Source organism: Oryx dammah, unplaced genomic scaffold, assembly GCF_014754425.2.
Source record: "Oryx dammah isolate SB20612 unplaced genomic scaffold, SCBI_Odam_1.1 HiC_scaffold_25, whole genome shotgun sequence".
NCBI classification, from domain to species: domain Eukaryota; kingdom Metazoa; phylum Chordata; class Mammalia; order Artiodactyla; family Bovidae; genus Oryx; species Oryx dammah.
This window is the reverse complement of record NW_024070209.1, coordinates 12,070,474-12,093,014: the sequence shown is the minus strand read 5'-3', so window position 1 is coordinate 12,093,014 and position 22,541 is coordinate 12,070,474. Positions and strand designations below refer to the sequence as shown.

Below are 22,541 nucleotides of genomic sequence, written 5' to 3'. Positions count from 1 at the left end.
CAGGTCAGCCTAGTAGCTAGTCTCACAGACTGCCTAGGTCTCTTATGATTTAGCATGAGGATCACAAATGTTGTCTATGAGCCAACGTAGAAAAAACCAGGTGGCTTACTATGCTACACTTATTCGCTCTTCACATAAGAGTTGAAAGGGAATGAAACTAGCCTCTGAACTGACATATTCCATTATGGGGCTATCTGGAGTGATGCTGGCACCATGCCCATATTAAAAGTTACAGAGATTTTACTGGACCAAAGGAGTAGGAGGATTGTCACAGACTACAGACTCACTCTTCAGGAAAGGCTATTCTATACTTGGGTAGAACCTCTAGCTGGCAGATCTCTCTGCCTCCAGTTTAAAGTAGGAAGTGGCTCAGAGGTTAAAGCGTCTGCCTCCAATGCGGGAGACCTGGGTTCGATCCCTGGGTCGGGAAGATCCCCTGGAGAAGGAAATGGCAACCCACTCCAGTATTGTTGCCTGGATAATCCCATGGACGGAGGAGCCTGGTAGGCCACAGTCCATGGGCTCGCAGAGTTGGACACGACTGAGCGACTTCACTTCACTTCACTTCAGTGGACAACTCTGCTGACCAGCTTTAGATTAGATGAGCCATTTAACCCAGGACTGTACCAATATGAGTTGCCAGTAACAATGGAAAATGTTAGCGTGGCCAGCTTGTAAGTCAAAGGCCAAGTCCAATGTATTATTTGTTGAAAAATACATCAAAAGCCTGGTGTTTTATCTCCTGCTACCCAAAAGATTGTCCACAACCCCTCTAACTGAGGTTTCTTCATCCATTGCTTATTTCCACGTATCTGCCATTAATATCCTATTATTAATGATTCAGCATTTCCGACACACAAGCTGTCCACAGGAGGAGGCCCTTAAAGAAGTTAAGAGGCCTCTCCACCAAGCACAACTGTGCAAAGAGTTTCTGTTGCCTAAATTTTTGCTAAGTGGATATGCCTCCTCTCAGAGGAAAAGCAAAGCCCCTGGCAAATACACAGTGGAGCTCATTAACCCTTCCATCTTCCCTTCAAGGACCCCAACTACTCTTTACTTCAAAAAAATCATTGAGGAGTCTCCCTCTTCTGAGACTACCATGGTCTCAATGCGGTGAGGATCAACCAGTAATACTTGTTCCCTCTCCTCTGACTCCTGACCTCCTGAAATGATTCCATGAGACTTTAAGAAATTAGACCTCTGAATTGCTAAAATGATCTCCATAGAGAGAGGTTAATAAATAGAAATTGGTTTTCCTAACATGCTATAATGTTATCTGGCCCATTAAATATCTCGGTCTTTTCCTAGCTCTTAAGTGATTCCTTATATGACTTTCTATTACCAAAGAGTTGTACTCTACTTGGATATTATCTCATAAAACCCTAGTTTAGAAAAAATGGGTTCTGTGTTAAATCAGAAATGAGCCCTAAGACAGAATTTCTGAGCTCACCTCCTCCCCAATTAAGAGGCTGGTCTAGGTGAGACAAAGTCTCAACAGTTCTAGAATAAATTCTCCAACCAACCAAAAACATTCAGAAAATCCTAGAATGTATGACATATTACTGGCAATTCCTTCTGTAAATCTTCTGTGACAGCTCTAGTTAATACTGTCCTGAGCAAGGTAAGGAGATATATCTGGTTTGCAAAAGCTGCAGCCACATTGCAGTAGCTGAAGAACTTATTCACCTGTGCCCCATCCGTGTGTATGCTGATCTAGCGTTGACTTATCTGAGGTCAAAAGTCTAGCTCAGTAGAGTCTATTCTTGGAAATATTCCCATTTCTACTTTTTTTTTTTAACAGAACCAGACCCAAAAGGGCTTCCCTGGTGGCTCAGCTGGTAAAGAATCTGCCTGCAATGTGGGAGACCTGGGTTCGATCCATGGGTTGGGAAGATTCCCTAGAGAAGAGAATGGCTACCCATTCCAATATTCTGGCCTGGAGAATTCCATGGACTGTATAGTCCATGGGGTCACAAAGAGTTGGACATGACTGAGTGACTTTCATTTATTTACACTTAGAGACCCAAAAGTGTTAGCTTTCTCCTACTTCAAAATAGGAAGTATTTGCTGTCAGAACCTCCTTTAAGGTTAGAGGTATCACTGTGAAGGTTATGAGCACCTGTCAAAACAACTTGGGCAAAAGAATTTTGTCAATACAATTAGAAAAACCAAAGGACTACTTTTTGAAGTATTTCAAGTTAACCATCTTATTTATGCCAGGCTGCCAATCATACCTAAATATTCTTTTGTGAAAGCCTGCTTATCAATATTGGAGAAGGCAATGGCACCCCACTCCAGTACTCTTGCCTGGAAAATCCCATGGACAGAGGAGCCTGGTAGGCTGCAGTCCATGGGGTCGCTAAGAGTCAGACGTGACTGAGCGACTTCACTTTCACTTTTCACTTTCATGCATTGGAGAAGGACATGGCAACCCACTCCAGTGTTCTTGCCTGGAGAATCCCAGGGATGGGGGAGCCTGGTGGGCTGCCGTCTATGGGATGGCACAGAGTCGGACACAACTGAAATGACTTAGCAGCAGCAGCTTATCAATATGCAGCAGACTTCACCTTGTCCTGGATATCTTTACAGAAAATTCTGCAGCTGTCCCTAAAACTGACCAATATAGCATCAATACCAAAAATAGATTATCTAAACAAAATGGCATTCTCTCAAAGCACCAGGGACACATGAACAGAGATTTTGGGAAGGGCAGAATATTAAAAAGGCCTATTTTACCAGCATGGGCAAACTATACCAGAATATAAGCTCCACAAGGGCAGGGACCATATTTTATTCATTATCCTATACCCACTATACCACTATACCCACTATAACAGTGCTAGGCATAGTGTTGAATGAATGAATGAATAAATACTTTCTGATTAGGGAGGTCTATATTAACATTCAAGTGCTTGCCATGCTTATGTCAAGACATGGACTATAGCCTGAAGGAACTTTTAGTAGCTCTGTATCAGCAGAGATTTGTGAAGGTGTTCCAATATATTATTAATACTACAACCTCTTCTAATCAGCAATGACATCTACCTACATTGTTGTTCAGTCACTCAGTCATGTCCAACTCTTTGTGACCCCCATGGACTGCAGCAAGCCAGGCTTCCCTGTCCTTCACTATCTCCCTGAGTTTACTCAAACTCATGTCCATTAAATTGATGATGCCATCCAACCATCTTATCCTCCACTGTCCCCTTCTCCTCCAGCCCTCAATCTTCCCCAGCATCAGGGTCTTTTCCGATGAGTCAGCTCTTCACATCTGGTGGCCAAAGTATTGGAGCGTTAGCTTCAGCATCAGTCCTTCCAGTGAATATTCAGGGTTGATTTTCTTTAGGATTTACTAAATTTAGGATATACTGCTTTGATCTCCCTACTGTCCAAGGGATAGGTTACATATGCTATCATATTGGTTGTGCACAAAATCTTTTCCTAGATAATTCAATTAATTTCTTAAACCATTCCTTCCAACCCCACCATTCACATCATTTATAGAAATGACATCTTCCAATTTCATGAGTTATCAAACTGTTTGATTAATAACTCTGGTGTAAATGACTCCCAGTTTTATAGGTCATTATTAAATATCCATAAACTATTTCAAACTATTTGAGCACCTGGAGAGTATTCCTACTGACAACATTACTGATCCACACACTTCAATACTAGAGGGTTAATACACCACGGTCTCTACTTTCCTCCATCAAGAATATTCTTTCATAATAACTTTCCCCTACTATCTACACCCACACCTCCCTTCTTTACCATCACTTACTGACAACTGCTCAGTAAATACATGGGAAAACGACAGGCTACCACCCCTCCTTATTAAGTAGTACATGTGGGAGATGGCTTTCTTCCAGTTTAATACTGGAAGAAATGATCAGTGACGAAGACTGATCCTTGAGGCCTTTCCTGCCTCCCCTCTAGCCTAGCCTCCTGTGTAATCACCTACTTAGGGGTTGTTTAGTCTGGTTAGGGTGAAATAATACAAAATAAATTCTATTAAGTATCATTTTGATATGTGCTATATTAGACAAAAGCACTTTTTTGATATAAATGGATATTCAACTGAGGCTAAAATATAAGTGATTATTAAGCAAAGTTAGGATTTTTTTCCATAAGAGCCAACAGCAGTCAAGCAAAGGGAACATATTCCTCTTAATGGGAATACTGTTCATTGAACTTGGGGGTAGGCCAAAAAAGACAGAAAGTAAATTTAATAAAAAGACAAAATTTTATTGAACAGGATCAAGACAGGAGAGGAAATAAAAGGGGCAGTTCTACACAGTAAGATTCTTGAGTGGTTCTCAGGTTTCCCTACCTGATGTTGGCTAACTTATGATTTTACCTATATATCTCTAACAGGTATAATACCAGAATTTGTTCAATATCTCCAAAGAAGTTTACAATTGTTTCTCTTAGGTCCTATAGTTGTTTTTAAGGCATGTTAAGTGCCTGCAATGGAAATGCACTGTGTTTACTTTAGACAGAAGGTTTAGAAATTGGAGAATAACTGGCCTAGAGGGAATGCCACCAACTCAATCTAAAAAAAGCCACAGATATCTTGGGATGGCTTTGCTGTTTAAGAGTCGTTGCCAACCAGCTCCATTCAGGAGGTCTGATGCAATGTCACAACCTAATTCATTCAGCTTTATGAAACTTAAGTCTATTGGAAGTAAATAACTGTTGATGCCAAAGAACAGAAAATAATGTGACGCTGCTAAAGAACACGTTCAAGCCTTTCCCTATTGGTCAGAAGTGGAAGGTGAACAGCTGAAAATTAAGTAAATAATGTAATAACTATCAGGGGAATTTAAGACTCTCATAATGAATGGAATAACAGAAATGTGAAATGTTTCAGGGCAGCTTATAACAAACAGCATTTGATGAGGAGATACAGAACATAAAAAAAGAGGTACAAGAAGAAGCTGAGAAGTAAAAGCAAAGAATAAAGAAGAGAAACTAAGAAAATGGTATTTAAAGAGATGAGCTTAATACTTAAAGGCAGAAAGACAGTTAGATCCTGGTTAACAACAAACAGACACATACATACACACACACATAAACATGCACAGATTTTTCCAAACAATACTTCAAACCAGCTATTCTCAATGTAACTCTCCTTTCGGTTTAACTCTCCACCTTCACCATGAAAAATTTTATACTGCCAAGGCCTACAAAGTCCTCTCTACTTCGCGGCCTTTTTTTGTGCTTAGAGATTCAATTCTGCTCCTGATTTGCATTGTTTACTTTGCGTCATTACATAACAGTCATATTCCAACTAGACCGTAAGTATTCCTTGAATTTGGGCTGGCCCTATCTGTGACCAACTCTAGCCAACAGAATGCCGAAGAAGTGATATTTCAAGTGTAGGCCTCAAGAGGTTTTCTCATTTCCTCTTGCTTTCCCGGAATCCTGCCAGGATGCCATGTGAAGAAGCCTGGCTTGGGCTGTTGGTTAGAGAGAAATCACAAAGAGCAGAGAAGACTCAGCTTAGCTAAGGCATCCTGGATCAGGCAGTCTGCAGCCACTCTCGTAGCTCATCTCAAAGTCTGATGAGCTCAGCTGAATCTATCCAATCTGTAGAAACTTGAGCTAAATAAATGATGCCTATTTCAAGCCAATATGTTGTGGGGTGATCTGTCATGCAGCAAAAGCTGTTGAAATAACTGAAACATACACAATGGTTTTAGCCTTCCAATGAAATACTAACTCATAGTGTGCCTTATATTAGAATCAAGTATTTGCTGTTCACCTCTTTGCTATTAGAGTATATTATATCCATTGTGTATTCCCACAACACCTAAGTTGTAATTTGTTCATAGTAGGCACTCAGAGTTTGATAGACTGAAATGAAAATCAACTAAAGTTCAAATTCTGGTGTTCATTGGCATTATTTACTTAAAGTTTAACAACAGAAGAAAATACCAAGCATAGTACTGTTTGAGAATCAAATAATTACTGAGGATCTGACAATGGCCTTGCGTTGCTACTCTCAATTATGAACCATTAAGGGAGAGCAACTATAAGTACCTAGAATATAAATGCTACTTCAAGACAGTTAATAAGTGAGCCCTTAAGCTCACCTTCTCAATATTTAGGATTAATCCAAATTTTGGATTTTAATAGAAATAGCACACATTTAATATATGGATGTGAAATTGTACTGCAATCCTACTTTCATGAGCTTGGGAATACAGAAAATATAAAGTGCAAAAGGAGAAGATTTTGATTTGCACTAATCCCCATTAACAGCTGGTTTTCTAAATCCAGAAACCTGACAAATGACTTATGTGTGTAAATATGCTTTAATTCTGAAGTGCTTTACAAATGTAAAATATCATGAAATTCCTGTGTATTCAGAATGTCATTTCACTTTTTTCCTTAAGAAGTAGAAAAATCAGAGTAGACAGGATGGCTCAGAAAGGATAAATCGTTTTGCTATCCACATCTAATTTGCTTCCTAATAAAATTCTATGGCTTTCAAATGACACTCTGCTATTATAGTCTGTACAGAGATGATTTCATCAAATACTCTATGTTTTGAATATTTTCAAAATTATCATTCAGTTGATAGTCTGAAACACTCTAAAGCAAAAGGACATGAAAACCATGATCAGCATGAATATACTCATAAACCAGTGAGCAAAACAAACTCAATGACAGTAAAAGAACATCCTTGTGCACTGAACAGGCATGAGTCCCCCTTTTCCATGGGTGCATATATGTATCCTATAACATGCTTTAACTTTAATTTCTTTCTTTAACTTCAGCCATTTCTGATCAATACTGTTATCTTTGACTTATAAGGAACATACATAATGGTCAAATCAAATAGTAAGATGGGTAACTGAGTCAAGACATTAAAGGTTTAGACAGGCTAAATAAATAATTAAATGACTAATTATTAAATAATGATTTAATGATTAAAATCTGGTTTGTTAATAAAATGTCTTAAAAGGAAAACACTGTCCAAAGAGAGTGAAACCTTCAGCTGTGGAGTATAAAATGAACCACATAAGAACTAGATATAGAATGGGTAACAATGTTATGTATGAAAAAGATTTACTAGCAGATGGAAGCTCCATAAATCAGGATACATTTACATGATTTTTAAGATCAGCACCCAGCGTAGCCCCCAAATTCTGTAACTCTATCTTAGGATTCCAAAGAGTACAGGCAAAAGAACATATACTAAAGGACACCTAATCATGTCTTATTTGAAAACATACTTCCAGGCTTTCTATTTATAATCTGAACATCTCTTATAGTTCATAAGCTGCTCCCTTTAAAAACAATGCTCATTTTAATTAATTTATGAGAATGACTAAGATGAACTACAAAGAGATATGCATTTTCAGCATGGGATGGGGAAAGATTATTTTTGTCACACTGATTTAACCTACCTGAGGCCTGCTAATAATGAGCTAGAGAAGTTTTTCATATGATCTAAGAAGAATTAAGCTGCCTTAATAGAGACAGACATAAATAGAAATTAAGTGATAGATTCAATAGAAAGAGGCATACTCTTTCATGAATCAGTGAGTTTTAGAGTTTTTCCTACTACTAAAAATTTCATGCAAGGAACTCTGAGAACAAAAATGTAATAGGAAATAGGAACTTAAGCATAAACAACAGTGCTCACTGAGAACTCACAAGTATTTCAGCATTCATCCCGGCTCAGATCCACCTTATTTTGGCTGTGCTTTCTAACTTACTCCTGTAGTTAACATTTTCTGCGAACGCTAGCTACTTTCCATAGGGAACAAAACCACAAACTTGAGAGAATGACCACACTTCCTTTTCATGAACAGTGAGAAGAAAAAATTTTTTCCCTGGATGTGTTTTTCCAGTGAATTCAATTTCTGCTTTCCAAGAAAAGCCAATTGGCTCAGAAGTCTCTGAGAAGGAACAGTGCGGGGATAGTCAAACAGATACCATACCACAAAACTCCAAAGCAAAATCCCAACCTTTCAGCCTTAACATCAGTCAAGGGGTTAAAACCTGAACACCTCAGTTGAGTTGCTGAATCCACAGGTGGAAGGTCTAAAGGGTGGAAAGAGATACTCAGCTCCATTCAGGACCATGCTGAGAAAGCCTTTATGTTTCAGAGAACCCCCACCTCAACTCCTAAATATTAAGTTGACACACGTTTCTGGGACGCGGCCTGAATCTGCAAACTTTGGCGGGTCTATAGAGACACAATTTTCTGTTTTCTGCTTAACAGGGCTTTCCAGAATTGTCATCAGATGACAGATTACACCACCCATCCACAAGGATTCAGGGGTAGCTCAGGCCATCCATTATGGGTTAAAAGCTGTTTTAGCATGAATCGAGTCACAGTGGTAAGGAGACTACCAATACAAGGGGTCCTACAGCTTTAAGAAATACCCTGGGCATCTAAAAGTTCTCAGAATGCAAACTTTGTCAGCTCTGAAAACAAGAGGCACTGCATCATTATGGCAGGAGAAACAAAGCCAGCACCCTTTTAAAAACAGACAAAAAAAAAGATTGTTTTAATAGGAGAGAAGCATCAGTCATTGATTCTTACTTCATTCACACTTTCTATCCAACCCCATCCATCTTCAGAGTGAAGAGATGACAGAGCCCAGTTAACTCTCTCCCTCTTTCGGCCCCCACCCATACTGCTCCTCTGTACCAAATCCACCAAGACCCACCAACCCACCCTTTTCAATCTGCAAGCAACAGCTCTATAGAATGACTCTGTCTGATGGGCTTGCAAACTTCAGGTATACCTAAGTACCAGCTTTCATCACACTACTTTAGTAGGGTTACCTGCCAGGTTATCATGACTGGTCAGGGCCTTTACTAATCACTTAAAATGACCACTCAGTCACTCATGGCTGACCACATTCTACAAAGGTGGGGATGAGAAGACTTAAGGAAACAGAAAAAAAAAAAAGTCAACAAACCACACCAACAATCCAGAATGTAAAATATTTCATTTTTATTAACTGTTACTGCCCTCATTATCTGCAAACAGAAGTTCTCTAAGCAGGCAGTCTGCATCAGTGCACCTGCTTAGCATCAGTTTGCCGAGTTATCTTTTCTGCTGTGTCTGCAAAAGCCAACTATAGCACAATGGGTCACATCACTTGAGGGTCACTTGAGTCCCGCTACATTCTGGGGCCCTCCTTCCACCTCCTCCCTTTCGTTCCATCCACAAAACCTTTAACTCCACCATAGCTAAGGATCCCAGATAGCTAAATAAAAGAGGTGGCCTCAAACACAGGGAAAAGCCCTTAGGTCTCCAGTGTGAATCGCCAATGCCAATGCCCCTCCCCTCTCCTTTTCCTTAAGACCTGATGGTCTTCAGTCACACATCTTAAAAGAAAAACAAAAAACAAAAACACAAAGACTTACTTGTCTCAAGTCGATGAAGGCCAACTGCAGCGTGTCCTCCTGGAACCCAGGCACCGGGCCGGATCTGGCAAACTCTGTGGGAAAGAAAAGAGGATAAAAAGCGCCTTTAACTAACCATGGACAGGGAGATTGGCAGACGGATGACAGGGAAGACAAGAGAGGCTGGGGGAGAGGAGGACCAAGCTTCTAAGGAGTCATGTCTCTCTCCCTTCAGCTTCTTTGTTTGCCCTTCAAAATTCGTGTCATCAAAACACCATTAATTCCAGCATCCTGACAGCAAGGAAACTGTACTAATTCGACCTGAAATTTATTCCCATGAGCCGCGCTGGGCTTCAGAGTATTTGTTTTGTGAATGGACAAACAACTTGCAAAGGAGGAGGGAGTGGGGGAGAGAAAAAAGTTTTTCCTCTCAACACAATAAAATCTTCAGCTGTGAAACTCTTTTCAGTTCCGAAAGCTATTTATATTTTAGATCGCTGAAGGAATTTTCTAATTTCACGCCTGTCACCTCATTCCCCAAGCATTTATCAAAAAATATTCCCTGCCACATCATTAATTATTCCCTCACTGATTATTTGTATTATCTCATGAGTGCATTATTGCCAACCCACACACAGACACACAGACACACACCAGCAGCAGAGGCTGCCCCAATCTAGAGCCTGGCTCTTCAGTAGAGGAGTACTGCACATATGAAGAGACCCATCTAAACAAATATCACTGCAAAAACTTAGGGAATTTTTGTATATGTCCATCCTCCTAGGGTATTCTTTGTTCTTGACTCCTACTTCTATTGCACTCTTAAAAATTATTTTTCTCTTCCTCTACTCCAATTGAGTCTTCGGTCAAGGAGACACATGGATGCTATTTGCAGTTTACAACAGCACCTTGGGTACATGCTTAGTTTATGACTCTGGCTTCTACATCATTAAGAAGAAGGTAACTACACAGGACTATAGGGAAATATACTAGTTAACAGTTAAGAATGTCAAGTTTTATTGTCCCACAGCCCTGCTTATTATGAAATCGAAAGGTCTTGTTTAAGCCCCTATATACAGACAAAACAGACACAGAGAAAATTCAAAAGTTGTACAGTTATTATCCCTTGAATTCTATCTGTGAAGTCAAACAAAGCAAGATAAACATTTAACATCAATCTACCATTTATCTCAAAAACAACTCAAATATCTGCTCAAAACAAATATGAAAAGGGATGTTTTCCTTTTGATTTTATTTTTTTCCAGGAATGAATTTAAGAAATTACAGGAGGTTGGTATCATATTTTCTTTTGAAATTAAATAAAATCTACCAATATATTTGCATATATGTTTGGAAAATTCCTCCAAACAACTAGTAACTGGATAGCTTCAAATGATGATTTATGAACAATGACAGGTATTTCTGTTCTTTAAAAATATTTTCCATCTAAGAAATGTCTAATGGGTTTTCATAAATTCCTTGCCCTACTTTAAAAAATATTGTTAACAAGTTGCAGGGAATATAAAAGCACTACATGAAATAAAATTTAAACCAATTTATTAAACTAATTATATAGAGCACAAATGTGAAATAAAAAAAAACACATTCTTTTCCTGGAGTTTTCACAAAATAGTCTTATTTTAGAGATTTCAAGTAAAGATAACTCAAACGGAAGGAGATAAACTATATAGAATGACAGCACACTAAGTTTCTATTTACTTTGGAAAGAAAATTTATATGACATTTATAAATTAATTCCATCATATGTATAGCCCAAATAATTAAAGTTTTAAAAGGGTAAAGTTCTAAAACTGTACAAATACATGATGAGAGCCATGTTAATAACAGCTTAAATAATCCATCCTTCATATCTTTCAATAGCAATCCTCTGTGATAATCTTGTATATAACAGCTGCTCAATCACATGGACAACTTTCTCATACTATGCTCCTACAGAAAGCAGCTCTTTGAGTCATAGCCACAGGCACTCTTTTTGACAGCCTTGATGGTCAGATGGTCAGCTTAAATAAGCTTCCTATGTCTGGCGATTTCATCCAAGGCTGCTGGATTACCACCGTCACTCCCACGTGACATACGCCTTATGCCGCACCATTTGCAGCACTGATGCCTCCTCTGTCAGTAGGAAGCCCGCAAGTCAAGATGCAGCAACTGTCAAGGTGTTCTGCTGACCTACACATGTTCAGTTCAACAGGACTGCCCGGTGATACATGGGTTCAGTGCTTGAGAGCTGGCTACACATTCCTGAATCTCGGGATTGGGCATGCTCCCTGGGGCTCACATGATGCTGATGAAACCACTCAGGTATCTGGATCTGATACATATTTAGTCAGTCACACTTTATAGATCTCATTTTATGACACACTCAATTTTCCAGGTTCCCAGAGGACACAGTGGCCTTTTAGATTTGATTTTAATTTTATAAGTCAGAGAATGACAACTCATCAGGTGCAACAAAGTGAAGAGATTAATTATTTAATATAGAAATATTACATACTATATATTCAACTTCATATTTATATTTTCTCATTATTTTATAAATGTAGTTCTTATCCTCTCGTGTAGACAGTAAAATTCTTATGGGTAAGGACCAAAACAAAGAAGATAGCAAAGTGTTCAAAATAGTAGATGTCCAACAAATACCTATACTTTACTTTATAGAAATAACAAGATCAATTAATTACACATATTCTTTGCTGCCAATGAAACTCTTTGGATTGCAATAGTAAGGCATCCTTAACATGAGTATCAATAAGTAGGTTTTAGGAATATATAAGCTTCCTAAAATTAGGTGCACAATGATTGAGGGGATGGACTCTGGGGTTTTAAAAATCAGAATTTGAGTTCTACTTACTAGCTCTACGGATATGTGCAAACTACTTAATCTCCTAAAAGGTTCAATATCTTTATTTCAAAAATGAGGGTGGCAGTGTATTCCTTATACTGCTGCTATGAAATATTTAATTAGCCACAGCACAGGAATTTTCACTCATATTATTTCAGAAAATCAATAAATATATTAAGCAGATCTCCTATAATTTTGTGACTCAATATTTCCTTTAAAACAGGACTGTTCCTGTAGAGTCAATTTTTTACATATATGAAAAATGGTAATAGCATAAGAAAGTGTGAATATTTTTAAATTAAAATTTGTATTTATCTTCAACTATATAAAATACAATAACAGTAAAATACATGACAGTAAGCATTCATTTCATAATGTTAACTGAGGCTGTTAAAGAGTGAAAGATTACAAGGGATTTTATTCTCCTTTACATTTTATAAACTTTAAAAATGAGTACAGACCACTTTTATAATCAGAGAAAAGGAAATAGAAGAACACATACATCCCCAAATTATTCAGTGCTATTTTCTCTAGTAACAAGAGCTATAACCTGTTCAAGATTTAGCATTACAGGCAATTGGGATTGATTTGCACACCCATATTCTCAGAGGCTGCTTAATAGAGAGGAGAAAACTACACATGGGAGGGGTACAAGAAGCCCCCAGTCCACTGAAACATATACAAACTGACTCTGTGAACACACAGAAGCTTTCCCTCATAATCACAAATAAAAAGGAGTACAAGCCTATACTAGTGGCCAAGTAGAACAAACGGATGTATGGAGGACAGTGAAGAAGCCCCTGTTTGGACTTGTCTCTGCACTCCAAGGTCTGCAGTAGGTTTTCAGTCTCTAAGAGGCTTAAGCCAGTGCCAGAGTTCCCCAAGGCTGGAGTTCTGAAGAGTGGCGCCAGCCTCACAAGAATATCAAGGTGCTTGTTGCACTTCATAGAGAACCAAATCCTACCTTTGACTATCTTATGTTATCTGGGGACTGAATCAAGGTTCCAATGAGGCTGGCAAGAAAGCTTCCTCTTAAAAAACTTGTTCAGGTTATTGGAGCTTCTGGCCAGTACCAAGCCATCCTTTTGAGAGCTTGGCTCACCCTAGTTCCTTTTCACTGCCCTTAATCACAGTATGGTTTCTCAAGAGTTGGAACTGCTATCAGAGCCTGACTCTCAAATCCAATTTGCAAGTATAAAACATATTTTAATGAAATAAAGATTTCATTAAAAAAATTAAAGGGAGGTATAAAAATTATAGGAAAGGCAGCATACTCTTAAGTGAAGGTATAAACAGGGAAAGAAAACCACACACAAAAAACCTCTCACTTTTACTTAACAAATATCCAACATTTTTTCACATTCTCATGCACACTTAAATTTATGAGGTGTGACAATATTTTTAAATTAATATTAATTTCTCAAAAATATCTAACAGGTTTATAGTTCTAATAACCTTCATATTTTACTGAAATAAAAATTACCAAAGTAGAAAATAGAGGAATTCAACTAATTTCAAAATGCTTTCTAGACTTCTTGAAGGCTTTTCTTAAAATGAACTACCACTTAGAGAGGGGAGGAAAAAAATGTTTAAATAAACTTTAAAATTACTTGGTAGCTCAGACGGTAAAGCTGCCTACAATTCAGGAGACCCAGGTTCAATCCCTGGGTCAGGAAGATCCCCTGCAGAAGGGAATGGCAACCCACTCCAGTACTCCTGCCTGGAAAATCCCATAGACTGAGGAGGCTGGAAGGCTACAGTCCATGGGGTCGCAAAGAGTCGGACACGACTGAGCAACTTCACTTCACTTCACTTCACATTCACATTTCACTGAGGAAAACAAAATAGACATTTGATAAAGAGCATAGAACCTTAATTAAAAAAAAAGCATAGAACCCTAATTAGAAAAAATGGGAGAGTCACAGTTAGAAGAGGGTTTGAGGAGTCAAAATGATTGCCTTATAGCCAGAGAACAGTATTGTAGTTTTTCAGAGTTCAAGGCCTTGAAAGAGTAAAGGAAAGTGAATTAAACTCAGAAAGGTTAAACCTTAAGTGATTATAAGTGAAGTTGGCTGGTGAGCACCTGGAAAAGCTTGACTTATGTGTTTCCTTTTTTCCCTCCTCTTGCTTGAAGAGTTCCCAGGATACAACACTTCTAAGTTTTAACATCAATATGGATAAAAAAATGTTGCCTGCCATTTTAGTAAACAAGAATGTTGCCTGCCATTCTGGTAAAAATCAACCATCAACCATTGCAGCTACCCTAGACAGTATGCCCTGAAGGGATTTCAGGATGGAGAAAAACACCCAAGACAGTTAGGATACATATCAAAGGAATAAATTCTATGAGTCAGACTTTTACATTTTTCCATCTATAGACAAGAACCAAAATCATTAATTTGAGATGTCTGCCTTCTGTGATTAGCTGTAATCTATTGATGTTTGATTCTATGTTTTCTTTTTTTTCAGCAAAAATTCCTATATATTCAGGCTCCTCCCTTACCTTTTGGGAAGTTTTACCTGAGAGGTGCCTCCCAGGCTTTAGTTCTCAGTAGTCAAAGCTATGGTTTTTCCAGTGGTCATGTATGGATGTGACAGTTGGATCATAAAGAAAGCTGAGCACGGAAGAATTGATGCTTTCAAACTGTGGTGCTAGATAGTTTTCCTGAGAGTCCCTTGGACTGCAAGGAGATCAAACCAGTCAATCCCAAAGTAAATCAACCCTGAATATTCATTGGAAGGTCTGATGCTGAAGCTGAAGCTCCAATACTTTGGCCACCTGATGCGAAGAGCTGACTCACTGGAAAAGACCCTGATGCTGGGAAAGACCGAAGGCAAAAGGAGAAGGAGGTGGCAGAGGATGAGATGGTTAGATAGCGTCATCAACTCAATGGACATGAGTTTGGACAGACTCCAAGAGAGAGGGGCAGGGAAGCCTGGTGTGCTGCTATTCATGGGGTTGCAAAGAGTTGGACACAACTTAACGACTGAACAACAACAAGGTCACCAAATAAAACATCGCTCCCCCCACCAAAAAAAGGCTGCCTTAGTCTATAATCTGTATACCCAGACAGGACATTTGAGAACTTATCAAAAGCAAGTTGTGGGAAACAGAATATAAAAGAAATTCCTCTGAATCTTTGCAAATTGTCCATAAAACAAGAATAATTTTCAAAGGACGATGACCAAGGTAAAATTTATTTCAAAAAATAAAAACTAGTACAGTATCTGGGAAGTAGGTAAAATAGCAATTCTTTTTTTTAATATAAATTTATTTATTTTAATTGGAGGTTAATTACTTTACAATATTGTATTGGTTTTGCCATACATCAACATGAATCCACCACAAGTATACATGTGTTCCCCATTCTGAACCTCCCCTCCCTCCTCCCTCCCTGTACCATCCCTCTGGGTTGTCCCAGTGCACCAGCCCCAAGCATCCAGTATCATAATTCTTAGAGGAAAAGCTAATTTGTTCAAATAAGAGAAAATTGAAAAGGCAGTGGGCAAAATTTTAACCAGAAATTCCTGGTTAGCATAATATACTATTGCTTTCAGTGAAGTTCCAAGATAGACAGTGGACAACATAGCATCACCAGCCTCCACTGAACAGATTAGGGGTTTTTTTTGGCCAAAATGTCAGGTGAGAAAGGAAAATCAGTATTCTAGAGCTCAAACTATGTTGGGTACTTGTTTATATCTTGAGATCAGGTCAGGTCACATGCGGTTTTTATGGGATTAAAACAAATAAGAGCTGCTGTTGCTGTATTAATATAACGGTTTCCTGGTATCTGGGTCCCTGGGGCAACAGATAAGGAGTGTGCTAGACTATGAAGTGTAACTCTGGGGAAGTTAAAGCCTTCTTGCATCACTTCACAGTGGTTCCACTAAGCTAATTACAACGAAGAGTTGATGGACTCCACAGGGACTCCACTCAAGGCCCCGATGGTCAGAGAAAGGTAGGTCAGAACATAAGGAAGTAAGTACAAATGAGAGAGCTATGAAGGAGACAGAAAAAGGGAGGACTGGGGGTGGGGGTAGGAGTGGGAAGGGAAAAGTTCCTTGAAGATTCAGCTGACTATACTTGTGTAAGTGTTTGTATGAACATGTGATTATAAAAAAAAGTCACCTTTAATTATATAGAGTATAATCATGTGATATAAATTTTTCTTTGCTTTCATATATTTTAAACTCACTAGACCTTCTGCCTTAAGAAGGGCAGAGTAAAGTACAATCTAACCTATTCTGAGTTTCTGTGTGAGAAATACAATTCAAACTGATAATAACAGAGTCTGATAGCAAATGCCAAAGCAGCACTCTAAATAGATTTATAGATTGTTTTCAAAGTTTAATTCTCCTAGCTCCTTTTGCTTTAAAAGACAACTGAAAACTAGGACAGATAAATATAGGTTTTTAATTAATGAAAGGTTAATCCACTGTAAGAGAGAAAATGGCCACAAGCATGAAGGAACTTTCACGATGCTGCTGAGTAAATAAGCCAATCAGTCTCCATGTGTCTGTCCCTTATACCATACCACTGAAAGGAAATGAGGGTTCAGATACTGGCAGAGACTGGTGTCAATGACAGAACACATTTCCTGGAGACAGCTGTCTTACGTGGAAGAAACCTAGGAAATTGGAGAAGTTGATTTTTATGCCTTACTAACATCTCTAACATAGAAGATCTGTAAACAGTTTAATGAAATTAATTGGTTGATTTCTAGCAAAGCAAACTAGAAAATAATTTTATTCAAGATTTAAAAGGAGATGACATAAATTCCTACTGTGTCATGGAGTCCAGGTGCCACTGGGTGCTTCTATAGAAATAAAGTGGTGTTCTTTGTTTAAGGAAATAGTATTCTAAATGGTGGATAAGAACACATTAGATGTATTCACCAAATTAAACAGTATCTTTTGCATTGCAGAAGAAGAAGGTTGAGGAAAGCCAAGACCCATAACAAGTGGCAGAACAATGTCATGCCACATGGCATTGGACGTTCCTTTAATATTCCATAAATAATTGCCAAAAACACAGCACAAAATGTCCCAGGACTTGAGTTTACAACCAAGAATCCTAAAGCTGAAAGGAGCATTTGTAATTGCTGAGGACTTTTACAGATGAAAAAATTAAAACCAAAAAAAAGTAAGTTGGTGAACCAGTTAAAACCTAATCCCCCTATTATTTCAATATGCATCCCTGACCTATAAGGTCTGAAAGCAAATATTTACTTTACATGTTCCTTATATATATGCATATATATGTTTGTATATCGTTTTCATTTCAATAACAATGAAGTCATAAAAATATACAGATCTGTGTAAAATCACAATTTTCTTCTGAAGTTTTGCAATTTTGCAAAATAAAGGCCAATTTCATAATAGATTTTTGAATACTATAGTGAAAAGAAGCTTCTGCCAATTAGCAAACAGCAGTGCTTCTGTGCATAATCTTAAAGAAAGCTGAGAACCTGCGATGAAAGGCGTGGGTTTCCTGAGAGATGAGAAAGACTGGTGTTCTAAAGTAGTAACTTCATATCCTTGATATTTTTACTATGCTTTCAAGGGCTTAATCTTATCCATGTGTTTGTTTAGCACTGATCATTCTATTGTATGGACACAAGACAGAATTAAGTTTATCTGAAATTTTACACTGAGAAGGATTCTGTAGGCATTTAACATAATGGTGAAAAATTCTCTAGAAAAGCACTGTCCAAATAGAAACAAGAGCTACATGTGTAATTTTAGAATTTTTAGTAGATACACTGGAGAAAATAAAAATCAATTAAAAATTAATAATAGCATATCTTATTTTACTTACTATATCTAAAATACTTTCATTTCAACATAAAATTAGCATTTAAAAAACTATTCATGAGGTTTTTTTTGAAATCCAGGATGTGTTCTTCACTTAGAGTACAACTCATATTTGAGCTGTGTGTCAAATGCTCGAATAGCCACTTGTGGCTGTAACTATAGTTTTGGACAACACAGGTTCAGATGTTGACTGTAAAGAATGAAAGCTAAAATGAAATGTGCAAAGAATGACTTCAGACTTTGAAATGACAAGGAAAGAGCACTCTCCAAATTCACAGCAATATGAATTGTTTCTACATTGACTATGAAATTAGGATTGAAACAAATGTGCCTGGTACTACACAATGGCTTCTCTTCAGTTCATATTTTAAAAATATGCCACCCTCTGAGGCAGCTATATACTTTGTATATTCTTCACTATGTCTGTCAATAAATTTTTACAGTACCTCTCTATTAATTCTTATGCTAGTATTCTTTCTTCTCTTCATCTCATTTTCTTTTCTTAGTATCTAATTTACTAATATTTTCAACGTATCCTACTGAAAGTAGTCTCAAATCATTTTGGAATGATTAAGGGATATTTAAAAACCCGATAGCTGAGCAGCATATGTCTCCAGACAAAGCTCTTTGACTCAGGTTCCTCAGCAAGTGATGACAGTTACAGTCCTGACTTACAACTGCAAAAGGTTTTGTAAGTCCACAACACAAAACAAATGCTAACTCATTAAAAGGAAAAGTATCAGGACACTGTCAGCACTCTTGAACAGGGTAGAGGCGTACAATAGAAAGGTTCCAAAAACACCAAAAGAGAAATGCTTAAGGTAGGGTTCCACGTAGGATGTTTCCTAAGTTAAAAGAGCTAGACTTTTTTTTTTTAAGTTAGTTGTAATTCTTTCTAAACTGAAAGCCAATAATGTTTCTTTGGTATAAGTTTTGTGGATGGTCTCACAATTTGCTAGGAAAACTGAGTCTCAGTCTACAATGATTGGTGTTCATAGAAAATGGATATATCATTAGCTAAGGTAACTGGGATTCCAATATCTCTAGATTTTACTTATGTGACCTTGGGTCTATCATGTAAGTTTTTAGTGCCAGGTGTCTCCTCTGTAAAATGAAGGCAATAATATTTCACTTGCTTAAAGCTATGGGACTGAATCAAATATACTCTTGAGGTCTATTATATAACAAGGAATATACCTGGTCTTTGGTCCTAGCTCCTGACAAGGAGTTTTATATCCTCCAAAGGTCCTGAGCAACAGGAAAGCTCCTGAGCAATTCATAATTAAATCATTTTGATCATACCTAAGTTTATGCTGAGAAGTTGACTCCTGAGGGCCCTTACGTAGTTTTAAGGGAGGGGCTGCACAAACCAGAATGACTAAGCCTGTGACCAGAGGGTTGACACTTTCAGCCCCACCCCCAATTTCCAGAGAGGGGAAGGGATGGTGGTCAATTTCAATCATGTAGTAAGTTATTTATTCAATCATGCTTCAGGCTTCCCTGGTGGCTCAGATGGTAAAGAATCCATCTGCAATGTGGAGACTTGGGTTCCACCCCTGGGTTGAGAAGATCCCCTGGAGAAGGGAACAGCTACTTACACCAGTATTCTTGCCTGGATAATTCCATGGACAGGAATTAATTAATTAATTGGCAGGCTATAGTCTACGGGGTCACAAAGAGCTGGACACAACTGAATGATTCATTTCACTACATAACAAAACCCTCATATAAAAACTCTGTGCATTGAAGCTCAGTGGGTCTTCCTGATTTGGTGAACATGCTGATGTGCTGGAAGGTTGACATGCCTGATTCCTTAAGGACAGGACATGGAAATTCTGTTTTGCCACCCTCCTCCCCAGGATCCTGTCCTGTATATCTCTTCCATTTGGCTGTTCCTGCGTTATAGCCTTTATAATAAAACTGCAGTCATAAGTACAGCATTTTCAGTGAGTTATGTGAGTTTTTGTAGTGAATTACTGAACTGAATGTACAGATGTGAGAGTTGGAACATAAAGAAAGCTGAGGGCCAAAGAACTGATGCTTTTGAATTGTGCTGGAGAAGGAGATCAAACCAGTAAATCCTAAAGGAAATCAACCCTGAATATTCTTTGGAAGGACTAAAGCTAAAGTTGAAGCTCCAATACTTTGGCCACCTGATGTGAATACTCAACTCACTGGAAAAGACCTTGATGCTGGGAAAAACTGAAGACAAAAGGAGAAGAGGACAGCAGAGGATGAGATGGGTAGACAGCATCACTGACTCAACAGACATGAATTTGAGCAAACTCCAGGAGACAGTCAAGGACAGGGAAGGCTGGCATGCTGCAGTCCATGGGATCCGAAAGTGTTAGACAGGACTTAACAACTGAACAACAACAACTGAACTGAAAGGGGATGTGGTGAGCTCAATATCTGTGAAAGTAAAAAATGAAAGTGAAGTCGCTCAGTCGGGTCCGACTCTTTGCGACCCCATGGACTATTAGCCTACCAGGCTCCTTCGTCCATGAGGTTTTCCAGGCAAGAGTACTAGAATGGGTTGCCATTTCCTCCTCCAGGGGATCTTCCCAACCTAGGGATCGAACCCAGGCCTCCCGCATTGCTGGCAGACGCTTTACCATCTGAGCCACCAGGGAAGCCCCCAAAATCTGTAGTCAGTTAGAAAGAAGTGGGAGTGGCTTGAGGACACCTGAGGCTTGTGGCTGACATCTGTAGAGGGGCAGGCTTGTGGGACTGAACCCTTAATTTGTAGAATCTGTACTAACTCCAGGTAGTTACTGTTAGAACTGGATTGAATTGTAGAACACCTAGTTGTTGCTGGGATTCCCTGGTGGCTCAGTTGGTAAAGAATCCGCCTGCAATGTGGGAGACCTGGGTTTGATACCTGGGTTAGTAAGATCCCCTAGAGAAGGGAACAGCTACCCACTCCAGTATTCTGGCTTGGAGAATTCCATGGAGTGTATAGTCCGTGGGGTTGCAGAGTCAAACACAACTGATCGACTTTCACTCACTCACTCAGTTGGTGTTGGAGAACTGCTGTTGGAACACAAGTTTCAACTCAGATCACGCACAATACAACTTGATATTGGGTCCATTTTAATATCTAGGTTATAGCCAGATATGTCCCAGCATAACAAATACAAAATTTACTGGAAACAAATATAATAAAATAATGATATGCTTTTTTTTTTTTTGCCTACATGGCCACTTCTTCAATAAATCAAAAAACTTAAAGATATTGCATTAAAGTGAGTGCTCGTTACAAGAGATTATTTTTGACATGGCAAAATAAAAAGTTTCACATATCTTTCTCAGAGAACGATAACATTTTCTACACTTTCTAGCTTTACTTCATATAATTGTTCAAGTATTAGTTGGGAATTCCACCACCTCAAATGGAATTATAATGTTAAGTATTAAAACAATGATCCACCTCCACACTAAATGTTTGCATTAGATCAATATGAACATAAATACTGGTCTGCCATTATAGCTATACAGACTAATGAATTTATTTTCAGAGGTCAAGATCTATACTTAGGATCTATCTTACTAAAGAATATAAACATTGCCACTAAGCTCAGTTTGAGGTTGTTTTCCCTTTTCTTTTTTCCCCCTAAAACAAACAACCAAACAAACAAAAACAAAAGAAGGTGAAGAAGAGAATCTCTGTCAGTGAAACCTGAGACCTTAAGCTGGTGGTTGTAAGTCCAAAGACTTGAAGGAGACACAACAGGGAACTCCAGAGGCAGTGTTAGGCATTTTAACTTGGAGGCACTGGTAAGAAAGGGGGAGATTAGTGTTTTAAGAGAATTTAAGTCAGTTGGAAAAAAAGGAAATGGAAGTAAGTGTTTCTTTAGGTACAGAAGCAACTTCTTTCCATGATAAACTGGTGCTTTGAAAGCAATATCCTAACAAATAGGAAGTATAGGAGACAAATGACCATCTCAAGTATTAAAAGCACTCCCGTCTTTAAAATGTTTAAAATGCTTTTCTACAGGAGAGTACAGAACCACATTCTTTTCCCTGGTTAATTGTCTGGGCAGGAGCTGATGCTACACCTTGTTTCCATCCATTGACAGGCAGACAGTTGACAAAGAGCTTCTGTGAGCCAGAGGAAATGGCAGGCCCTTAAGCCTGACTGCTGGGATTTGGTGAAAAACTGAGGAGAGACTTGAATTTCTTCAGAGAGGCACATCATTCAGGAAGAAACAGCAAAGAAAGAAGACAACGATTACTAGGAAGATTTTACTGATACCACAAAATAATTTAAGACTTATTTTTCTTTTATTCTTGGCTACATTATACAAAGTATATGCTGTTATTTACAATTAAACAGTCCCAATTATCAGGCTTAACAGAGGCAATGAAATAAACAACCTTTTCTCTCCTCTCTTTCAATGTCAATTTCTGAGAGTCTTTTACAAGCACTGATTCAATTTCTTTGTCTTCCATTCATTTCTCAACTCCTAGCAATCTATCATCTACTTCC

At 38.3% G+C, this 22,541-nt stretch overlaps 1 protein-coding gene across 1 annotated transcript in view; it reads right to left on the bottom strand.

Moving 5' to 3' along the window:
- EXOC6B (exocyst complex component 6B) overlaps positions 1-22,541 on the bottom strand; it is a 697,089-nt gene that overhangs the window by 155,533 nt on the left and 519,015 nt on the right. The window contains exon 20 of the mRNA XM_040223938.1: positions 9,397-9,470. Within this exon, the coding sequence (XP_040079872.1) occupies positions 9,397-9,470 (74 nt within the window). The remainder of the gene's footprint in view (positions 1-9,396; positions 9,471-22,541) is intronic.